The sequence below is a fragment of the Cornus florida genome, unplaced genomic scaffold (assembly GCF_030987335.1).
Source record: "Cornus florida cultivar Cherokee Brave unplaced genomic scaffold, ASM3098733v1 CherokeeBrave_3.0.0_Hap2_Chr11, whole genome shotgun sequence".
NCBI lineage: Eukaryota > Viridiplantae > Streptophyta > Magnoliopsida > Cornales > Cornaceae > Cornus > Cornus florida.
The window spans coordinates 63,369,281-63,380,660 of NW_026775581.1; the positions used below are offsets into that span (position 1 = coordinate 63,369,281).

The window sequence follows — 11,380 nt, forward strand, 5'->3', positions numbered from 1 at the left end:
GAAGGTCAATAAAGGTCAAAATCTTGATTGCTTTCGCATGTATTTGGAATCATTTAGAGTTCGACAGACTAAGATTACACTAGTGGTAGGATCCACGCCCCATACTTGCATCAAACTAGTATGACTTGTTATCATATCTTTTTACTTCGTTACTCATGGAATGGAATACGGATGTAGTGAGATCATCAGAAAATGAAAATTATTATGCATTGCTCCCCACTCCAAACAAAGAAAATAAAATTAAAGAAGAAAAAAACAATATATTGGGCAAACAGGAAATTAATATGATATGAATGTCAAACATTAATTATTAATAGAATGGTCTCTAATTTCTCACCTATAATTCCACCAGTAATATTCTCATTATAGAATTAAATTTTGAGACTTTGGCCCTCCAATTGACTATGAGAAGAAGGTTTAGGCAACTTTCCACAATCATAAGTTACAGCACCCACTGTTTTGGGGTAAAGAAGCTTGTAAAATATGGCATCCCTTAAGAACTTCATCCACCACCCAGAAGTATTTTGTTGCACCCACCCTGACAAATATGAGCCAGTGATCAATCCGGCAACACGCCATCTCCGTTCCTTAACGTACCTTGCTACAGCTTCGGCTGCCTCTCGTGGCACGAGCCTTCCATGCCGGATAAATACTTCCCCGATGTGTCGGCCTATGACAACTGCATCCTCCAGGGCTGAACAACCACCTTGGGCTAGTTCAGGAGTCATAGGGTGAAAGGCATCTCCTGCCACGGTGATGGTCCCCTTGCTTGCATTCTTGAGTATGATATCCCATGGACGCCTAAACATGAGAGGGGCCCATGTCAGCATCGAGAGATCAGAGTGCTCAACGACATCAAAGTATATCGGAGGGAAATCCTTGAGTAAGTTCTCAATGAGTTCTCTTTGTATCAATTTTGGATTTCCCGCGTTATCTTTCCCTGAAATTGTAAATAAATTGTTTAAAATGTTAGATATATTGTAATATAAAGAATGAGAGAGATTGTCTAAATAATAATTATAACTATTCAAATAGGTTAAGGTTGTATTCGGATGCGTGGAATTGGATTTTTGGAATTGGAATTTGTAGAATTGGAGAAAATTTTGGTTCAATTTTGTTAGTTGATTTTCTCCAATTCTACAAATTCAAATTCCAAACCTCCAATTCCACGCAAACGAATACATCAAGTCATTTTCTCATACCAAATGATTGAATTGTCTAATTAAAGTTAGATTATGCTGATTATTTATGTTATAGTGCTTAAAAGAAAACTAACCTTTAGAAGTAGAATTGCAAGCAAAGAACCAGTAAAGCTCTCTATCATTGAGGGGAACCAAACCACCCTTTTTGCCCACATCTACAAACTGTTGGAATTCTTGTTTCAACCCATGGCTTTTAGGATATATGGCTAGCCCACGAACTGCTGACCTACCAGAGTCCACTGGTGCACCAAGTCCCAACCAATTAGCCACCACCGAGTGAACCCCGTCACACCCTATCAGAACCTGTAGTTGCCAACATTTTTTAGAATATATATATATATATATATATATATATATATATATATATATTTATATAACTATTCCTTAATATAGATATTTCTTAGTCAATTCTGGACGGATTTGATTCTCTACTAATTTTAAATCCTAATCTCAAAAAAGAAAAAATTAATAAATAATAATAATAATAATAATAATAATAATAATTTGGAGTTTGATACTCAGATAATTTTGACTGATTTAGAGGGGCGGGTTAGAATGCCCCGGTATATTAAAAAAAATATAATTAAAGATAAAAAATTAACAATTAATCATAATAACAAAAACGAAAAAAAAATATTACTAAAATTTAAAAGTATTATTAAGAAAAAGAAAAACTATAACTAATAAAAGATTACGATTTTAAACTATCTTTCCAAATCCGTCTCTCATTCTAATAGAAGCGAGATGACACGGAGTTAAAATGACATCTTTCTGAATGTTTGTAGTTTACCTTTGCTTTTATGATAGTTCCGTTTTCTAAGTGTATGATAGCAATGGACGTGCCTTGTTGTTGGTGGGCTTCAATGGAGGTTAATTTTGAACAAAAACGGATTGTGTCAACTGACAGTTCTTCAACAAGAGCTTCTAGCAACGCTTTACGGTGCACGAACGTTGGTCCACTTTCATCCCTGTTACCAAACAAGCCAAGCATTAATTTTTGAGCATTTATTGTGGTCTGTTAAAGTAATTTAAAAATCTATTGTAAGATATTTTCTTATATTTGTGCCCACATGATTTGGACACGTAATTTACTTTTATTATTTGGTGGTTAAATAAAATAGATATCAGATTAATATTACATTATTTGGTCAATTCATAAACTACTTTTTTGGTAATTAATTATTAGAGAAATGTTTTCCTATTTATTTCTTACTTTGATGGAAAGTGGAATTAAAGTTAGTAAAAGAAAAACTGGTCCTCTCTCTGCCTTTATAAAAGTGCATATTCCCACCAGTTATGTACGCTAATGAAATATAACACGTATAATGTTTATGTGTGCAAAAGGTCAAGAGAGAGAAATCAGTTTCCACACTTTGACGTGCAGTTTATCATGTTATTCGTTCCGCAGAAAGGATCTTGACGTTTGCCTTGATATCTACAATATATGTAATTATAGATCGAGGTATTTATATCTAACTATTTATTTATGCATTATAAGTACGTGAGAATAATGAAGTTCTAAGAATTAGAATTAATGTTTATTTGTGATTAATGATTTGCACGAATAATTAAAGTTTACATTGTTATATGGAAAATAACTATAAAAAAAAATTCATTTTTTGAGAAATTATTGCATGGTCTAAAATTACGTAAAAATTATTCATTGCAAACTGTTGCAACGATGATATGGTGCAATGGATGACTACAAAGTACAAACACTTTACCTAAATACATATATCAGTTTTTTTATTCTATTGTAACTCAATTTTACTTTGTTAGGAATGTTTGTAGCCGTCTGTTGCACCATGTGATCGTTACAACAATTGCAATGAATAATTTCTCTAGAACTACATAATTTGATCAATTATATAACCTGACATGTAAATAAAAAATTAAATAAAACTGACACATTTAATTACGTGTAAAGTTATGATTAACTTGTATCACGTACTCTCAGACCATGTAATAATTTTTTGGGAGAATTTCAACTCCCATTAAAAAAATAAAAAATAAGAGTGTGAGTGACTTGTTATAGTAAATATAATAATAATAATAATAATAATGATAATGATGATGGTCAATGGACATTTTTCAAAAATCTTACAAGAGCCCTCTTATTGTGACCATCATTTAATTGTTTGGACCAAGAGAAAATCAGAATTTGTTTTGCTTTATATTTTTATGAAATTTGAATTTTAAAATAAATAAAAGGGGATTAGTGATTTAGGGATGGAATTTTCGGGTTATCAAATTTAATTTATATGAGAGGGATGGTGAATTTCATCACATGATGTCGTGATAGTAGTCCCACCACCACATTCACATTAATTGAATTCGATAATGATCGAATTCCATCTTTAAATTATTATTCATAAAAAGAAATATGACTGTATTACCATTCTATGATAAATTTATAAAATAATAAGAGCAAGAAATTTATCCACATTACCCATGATGTTTAGATATGATTATTATTTTTTTTTAAAGTTCCTTTCTTTTATACTACAATCATATTCTGACTAGTGTGCAAGAGATTATTTCCCTATATTCTTAGTTGATGCTCATGATTATCACCTGTCTGTCGCACCAAAAGAGACCTCTTGGATAGTTCCATTGCCAACATCAGTTATGTATCCCCTGAACCAAGAAAATAATACTACGTAAGAGATAGCGAGAAACATTAGATATACTCACATACCAGTATTTTAGGTAGAAAACAATATCTAATTGATACAGTTTTAGTATTAAATACAGTGATCGATCTATATTATATATATGTGTGTGTGTATATATATATATATATATATATATATTATATATGTGTGTGTGTGTATATATATATATATATATTATATATATATGTGTGTGTGTGTATATATATTATATATATATGTGTGTGTGTATATATATATATATATTATATATATATGTGTGTGTGTGTGTATATATATATATATATATATATATATATATATATATAATTGAGCATGAAATTACACTTTCAGCTGGCCCAGCACACTCTATATAGAGAGTCCCCTCTCTCTCTCTCTCAATCGTGGCATATTAGGTGTATATAATAATAATACATACACCTTATTTATCTATACAATTTTATAATGTGCAGCTTGTAGTCCACTTTAAAGGTACATAAAATTATTGATCTTGTGACATCAAATGAAATAATTGATCAAGTTACCTTAAATGCGAGATTTAGCTAATATTTAAATTTATATGTAGTCAATTAACTTATTCACATTCTTACAGTACACTTTTAGATAGAATAAATAACAATAAGTGATACAAAATAAAAGCATGAGTGATATATATTTTTTTGCCAATAAAAAAATTAAATTAAATTAAATTAAATTACTCATTTAAAATGAAATGCATTTTTCTAGACATAAAAAAGTTGATTGGTAGATAATCCTAAATTATCAGACGACATACAGGTTACAATGACAATGCTACAACCAACAAGGACTGACAAATTACAAACACATTAATAATTATTAATAGAAAATGTAAAATCATTTAAAATACAAAATGTAAAAATTACTCCTTATATTTCATAATAAGTGTCATGTTTTAAAATTCGTTGTGAGTTAGGATTTTCAAAAATTCACAAAGTGTGAGTTACAAATTTTAAAACATAACATTTATTATGAAATAGAGGGAGTAAAAAATTTAAAGATTGCCGTTATTTGATTTATAACTAAAACAAAAAGGAAAATCAATCAAAAACTATCAACTGAGTTGAATTGATTCCCATTTTTTGTTTTTCTGAACGGTAATTTAAAGTGACCACTCTTTCTCCGTACAATTAAAAAGTTGAATATTTGAGCTTCCCGTACTCTCACCATTGTTGGATTGAGATGTGCAAATTATTAATCCAATAATTGATGATACAAACTTAGGAAGAACGTACAGGAAATTGAGAATTACCTTTTGGAAGGATTGTAAACGGAAGTGAGCTTATGAGAAACACCAAGAGCATCAAGTGCAAGCCATGCATTTGGGAAGAGGCCGAGGGCTGCACCGGTGGCTCTGAGCCCTTCCGATCTCTCTAACACCAAAGCTCGCACCCCAACTCTCTTCAGAGCCACCGCTGTGGCCAACCCTGCTATCCCTGCCCCAACAATCACCACATCCTCCACCATCTCCATCTCTCTAGGTTTTTTTATCACTTATGATATCTTATTGTATCAGTTTATACACACACACACACACACTCAGAGAGACAACAATTGTATTGGGAGCCATAATTGACTCTTGCGACAGCATTGGACTATGATGAACCCCACAACTGACTCTTCCATCCAGATTAAACGAATAGGATAAAACTGCAGACAACTGACTCAATTGTCTCCCAAGAAAACTGAGTATTACACGAAATTTCAATTGAGTACTACCACGAAACTTCAAAGTAGTGGTTGGCTTGCTCTCCCTATCATGGAGTTTGCACTCTCTACGTCTCTTTTAACCATTAATCACCAACTCCTATTGGTCATAGCATAAAAATATAAAATAAATTACTCTGACCTTCCTCATGTTTACTTTTATTACACACACATTAAACTAAAGCTAACATAGAACAACGGTCACAATCTTTTTTCTTTTTTTGCCTTTTCCTCTTAAAATTCAAACAATTTATATAGATTAGTAAATATTTACAATGAATCTTCAAATCGTTCATTTGAAAAAATGGAAATCCTTCTTATGATACTTCCCAAAAAGGGAGAAAGTATAATAAGAAATAGAACTTTGATTTTATATAATATAAAAATGGAAAAATAAATAAATAAAACTGAAGTAGAATCAACTCTTGGTAACTAACTATTTGCAACTTTATGATACATGTATCGGGTGTACTCAATGTGTCCGAGCTTGCCCCATAGATGTATTAGAAATGATACCTTGGGAGGGGCAAACAAGCCATAATGGCAACACCATGTGGAGACGAACAAAGTGGCAGTAAGTGCCGTATTGTCCGAGCGGTTAAATTGCTCCCCGTGTCTGAAAGCCCGTGTTTGAGCCTTATATCATCTCCTTCTTTCTAACCCCTAACCCCTAACATTCTTAGCATGAAAAAAAACCAACAGAGTGGCTCAAATAATCGTTGATTCTGGCGACGGTCGATGAAGGTCAAAATCTTGATTGCTTTCGCATGTATTTGGAAAATCATTTAGAGTTCAATAGACTAAGATTACACTAGTGGTAGGATCCACGCCCTATACTTGCATCAAACTAGTATGACTTGTTAGACTATCAGGCTCTTTGTCATGACTCTTTGTATTTATAAGTTATCATATCTGTTTACTTTGTTACTCATGGAATGGAATACGGATGTAGTGAGAACATCAGAAAATGAAAATTATTATGCATTGCTTCCCACTCCAAATAAAGAAAATAAAATTAAAGAAGAAAAAAACAATAAATTGGGCAAACAGGAAATTAATATGTTATGAATGTCAAACATTAATTATTAATAGAATGGTCTCTAATTTCTCACCCATAATTTCACGAGTACTATTCTCATTATAGAATTAAATTTTGAGACTTTGGCCCCCCAATTCAGTATGAGAAGAGGGTTTAGGCAACTTTCCACAATCATAAGTTACAGCACCCACTATTCTGGTGTAAAGAAGCTTGTAAAATATGGCATCCCTTAAGAACTTCATCCACCACCTAGATACCCAGTTACTAGTTGATCGGTGCGGAAGCAGATACCCAATTCCTCATTCTTCAAATTGGCATTATATAAAAATGGCAAAATCATACTCCTCATTGAATACCTGAAAATTTCAGAGAGGTGAAGGTGAGACTTATCATTAAGGGTGACAAATTACGACACGACCCGTCAACACGACACGAACAAGACACGAGATAAGTGGGTTTGGGTTGACTTTAAATAAATTCGGGTCATAAACGGGTTGACACAATTAACCCAATTACTTAACTAAGAAAGAACAGATTGTCAAACATATTAAATGTTGACGGGCCCCTTTCCAATGCGTTTAGAAAACGGACTTTTTAATGCGAGAGGTCGCTTCGCAAGGTCAAACTAAGATTGTGGTTTAAGAAGCTTTTCTAGTCAAATTTACATTTATAAAGCCACTACTACAACTAATGAAGTATAGCGAGTAGGGATCGTCCACAGAGATTATACGTGTTGGAATTTAACTTCGACTCTAATGTACCAAATGATTGCAAAGAGAGATTTTGGTTGATTACACTAAGGTGCAATGAAATTAAAATGCAAGAAAAGTAAACTAGTGAGAGATATGGATTTAAGGGATGAGAAGAGAGGACTTAGGGTGTTGGAATCACCACTAAGCTCATGTAATTAACCACTTGCTTTCCATTAATGGGGAATACATTGTTGTGAACAAAATGCAACTACCAATTGCAATATTAAGCACGGACCATCTAATTTAGGCATAAATTGTCTATCTAAACTAAATGTAGCACAACCCATCTATTTTAAGTATGACCCATCAAACTAGTAACAATTGTAGCACACATCAATCTAGAGAATCATGGAATTTGCAATAATAAGCCATGAAATATCTAAACAAGCATAGATTATCTACTTACCTACAAACATGAATTAAATTGTAGAACAACCTATCAAGCACAAGTATAAACCATCAAATTAATTGACAAACCCATTATATGAAAACCCATGTCTAGCCATCACTAGATTCTCAATCAACCACATATAGACATTCAATTAATATAGAAAAATTAGTGTAGAGATCAATTCCCCAAATAATCATACATAAGACAACATGTAATTAAAATAGAGAATCAATAGGAAGAATTAAACCATATGAATCATGTGAGACATAATTCCTAATTTAATCACACATAGACATGTAAATAAACTAGAGAATTAATAGGAAGAATTAAACCATAGAAATCATAGAAATATACCAAGATTCATTAAATTCACAAGGCTAGAACACTAATCACAACAATATATATATAAATCCCCAAAAATAGAAATACAAGGGTTTAGATTACACAAGACTTAGAGCTCATCCAAGCCCTAAGTGTAGATCTAGCCAATAATGGATGAGGTAGATGTGGTCATGGAATTAAGCTTCAAACATGGCTTCATCTTCTTCTTCCTCTTCTTCTTCTTCTTCTTTGAAGCTCTAGAGATGGAGAGAGAGTGGGTCTAGAGATGTGTTCTTGAGATGAGCCTCCACTTCCCTCTATTCTTTTAACCCTAATCTCTAACTTTGCTAGAGAGAGAAATATAAAATTACAATATAGAAAATAAAATGATAAAAGCTCCTTTACAAAATGGATCACTTCCCTTTATATAGAATGTCCTTTTTTTAGCCACTAAGTCTGGAATATAGTCCCAAAAATATCTAATCCCGCAACTTTTTGGTAGGTAGAATTCGCGTGCACAGGAATAAGACAGCTCGCTGCTAGCACATGTTCGATTAATCAGACTTTTTCTTCGATCGATCGGACTTTGTTCGATCGATCCAACTTTTTCTTCGATCGATCGGACTTTGTTCGATCGATCCAACTTTCCTGATAGATCTCACTTTTCTTTAATCGATCTTACGATCGATCTCACTTGGCAGCTTTTCAGTATCGGCCTCTTTTAGCTCCAAATCAGCTTCTTTTTGCTCCAAATCTTCACCAAGATTTAGTTTGACTCCAAAAAGGCCTTAAGAAACCATTTTTAGCCCATTATAACATTATTGACTTGAAATAGACAAAAACACAAATAAGTACTAAAACGGGAAAATAAGATAGATAAAGATCCTAGAATACTCAAGTTTAAGGGGTTTAAAAGTGTATTTTTCAGCGCTCATCACACCCCCAAACTTAAATATTGCTAGTCCCTAGCAATGGACTACGAAGTAAAGAAATGAAATAAATAACTAAACAACAATAACTAGAAAGCAATGAAATGATAACACCACTTTCGTAGGGAACACGATTGCACTTAGCACATGCAACAAGCCTTTTAAACCCCGTGGACAAGTGAAGTCTCGTGAGGGTTTCCAGAGATGATACCCATAAACATTAAGCTCATTCTTTCTAAAGAGGCACCAATATTGCAGACAAGCATTGGGAGAAAACTACCTCAAGTATGCAATTTTTCAAACATTTCCAAGCAATTTCCCAAAATCTCAATATCAAGCAAGCAAGTATGGTTCTCCACATATCAAGAAAATGATTATACAAATTAAAACAACACTAGAATTCTTTTTGAGTGAACCGGCATCAATGTGTTGCTATCTAAGCCAACTAAAGAATTAATCACATCCTTACCCTTGAACTAGCACACAAATCTAGTACCAATCATCAAGACAAAAAGTGGACCTTTTTTTAAAGCTTTATTGTTCTTGGTGTGCTTATTCTTTCCACTCAATTTTTATTTTTATTTTTTATTTTTTTTTAGGATCAAAGATGTAAGCATGGTACAATGTGTTGATGTATTAAGCTTTCTAGCGATTCATAAGGTCGAGTGTTAGGTCAATGACTCCCAAACCAGACGGCTTTAGGGCACTAGGCGTTCAAACACCCCTATGGACTTACAAGCTCAAATCAACTAGGCTACAAATCAAGACAACCTCCATCTAATCATTTCCCACTTCTCACCTTTTGGGAGAAGTCCTCACTTTTTATTACTTTTGCAACTTTTTTTTTTAGCAAGTTCAATTATTAACCTAGAGTTTGGGCCCTCCTCTTTTTGGCGCGAGAAATTCAGTGCTTGATGATGCTAGAATCCCGGCTACTCAATGAAAAGGGTTTGTTATCCACCTTTATCAAGAATGAAAGATTTTAATGCACTACTAGCTCAATTGGGATATAACCAATTCAATAATCAACAAAGCATGTACCCCACAAATGAATGCTAGTGTGTGCCTGTGCTAGTGTAGAATTCTAGAATGAATCTCAAAACAATCACAAAATCAAGATGATGTGGACCACAAGTGCAAACAAGATATCAATCTTTCGAAAAATTTACTCCTAAATGGCATCCACAAAGCATACAAGGAGTATTGGACTCTCAAGTCAGGCAATTTTTAAATTTTAAGCAATATAGTCCTCAAAAGATCAAAATCATTGCTAACATGGATCTCAAATCTCAATCATGCAATTAAGGCTCAAATCTATGTAGAATGCAACAAAGTCACCTTATCCCCAAACTTAAACCTCACATTTTCCTCAATGTGCAATGAGAACAATGGAAAAGATGGAAAGAGTATACCGTGGTGGCGAAAGTATGAAGCCCGGTCATGATCCAATTCGAAAGACGTCTCCCCTAAATTTGGAATCAACAACCTATTTGAATAACCACACTAGCAAACTCACATCAAATATCAAATGGGATAAGAATAATCGAATCATGCAATCTAGGGCAATATAGCACAAGATGAAAGAGAAATATGAGATTTAGCTCAATAGAAAATATGAAAGTAGCATAACTACACATAAGGGCACAATGGTGAATTTTTTATATTTTTCTTTTTATGAAAGCGAATATATACAAAATGTAAGAAAAATAAAGAATAAAATGCATGAACAAAATATAAAAAGAAAAATAAAAAAGGTAAAATACAATGAAAAAATATGTACTATGCAAGTATATACAAAATTTTCTTACTCTTTGTTTTTCATTTTTTTTATGACATAACAAGTATGTACACACACACACAAATAAAACAACTAAACATGCAAGGAATGAAAATGTAAGGAAATAAGGATGCAAAACCTTTTTTTTATTTGAAAGAATGTACAATGACACAAAATGAAGAAAAATAAAGAAATAAAAATGCAAATGAACATAAGCTATACAAAAGATAAACGACACAATGTGTGATGTGGGTGCTAAGTTTAACGTCTCTACTAAGACGGGATGCTACTTTAAAAGATTGTGTTTTTTTTTTTTTTTGAAATTAAAAATTAAAAATTAAAGTTAAACAATAAAATTAAATAGAATAAAAGAAATTTTTTTTAATGAAAAATAAAATAAAATAATAAAATAAACTAAATAAAATAAAAGAAATATTTTTTGGGATTTTTGAAATATAAACAAAAATAAAAATAAAAGTAAAAGTAAAAATAAAATTTTAAAACCTGCAGACACGTTCGATCGATCTGATAAAATGCTCGATTGATCGGACATAGAGGTGAAATATACAGGT

General features: G+C 32.4%; 1 protein-coding gene across 1 annotated transcript; it reads right to left on the reverse strand.

Moving 5' to 3' along the window:
• Nucleotides 1-220: 220 nt before the first annotated feature.
• Nucleotides 221-5,498, reverse strand: LOC132286103 (monooxygenase 2-like). The gene is made up of 5 exons (XM_059788369.1): nt 5,145-5,498; nt 3,777-3,839; nt 1,993-2,170; nt 1,277-1,505; nt 221-940 (listed from the first exon to the last, which is right to left on the reverse strand). Exons 1-5 carry the CDS (start codon nt 5,363-5,365, stop codon nt 372-374), a joined length of 1,260 nt encoding a protein of 419 aa, XP_059644352.1. The 5' UTR covers nt 5,366-5,498; the 3' UTR covers nt 221-371.
• Between the last annotated feature and the right edge of the window lie 5,882 nt (nt 5,499-11,380).

Excerpts from the sequence above, each read along its gene's own strand:
- LOC132286103 (XM_059788369.1), bottom strand. The coding sequence starts at position 5,365 with ATGGAGATGGTGGAGGATGTGGTGATTGTTGGGGCAGGGATAGCAGGG. Across the intron at positions 3,840-5,144 it reads GTTTACAATCCTTCCAAAAG|GGGATACATAACTGATGTTG; the intron begins GTAATTCTCAAT and ends TTCTTGGTTCAG. Across the intron at positions 941-1,276 it reads TTGCAATTCTACTTCTAAAG|GGAAAGATAACGCGGGAAAT; the intron begins GTTAGTTTTCTT and ends TTACAATTTCAG.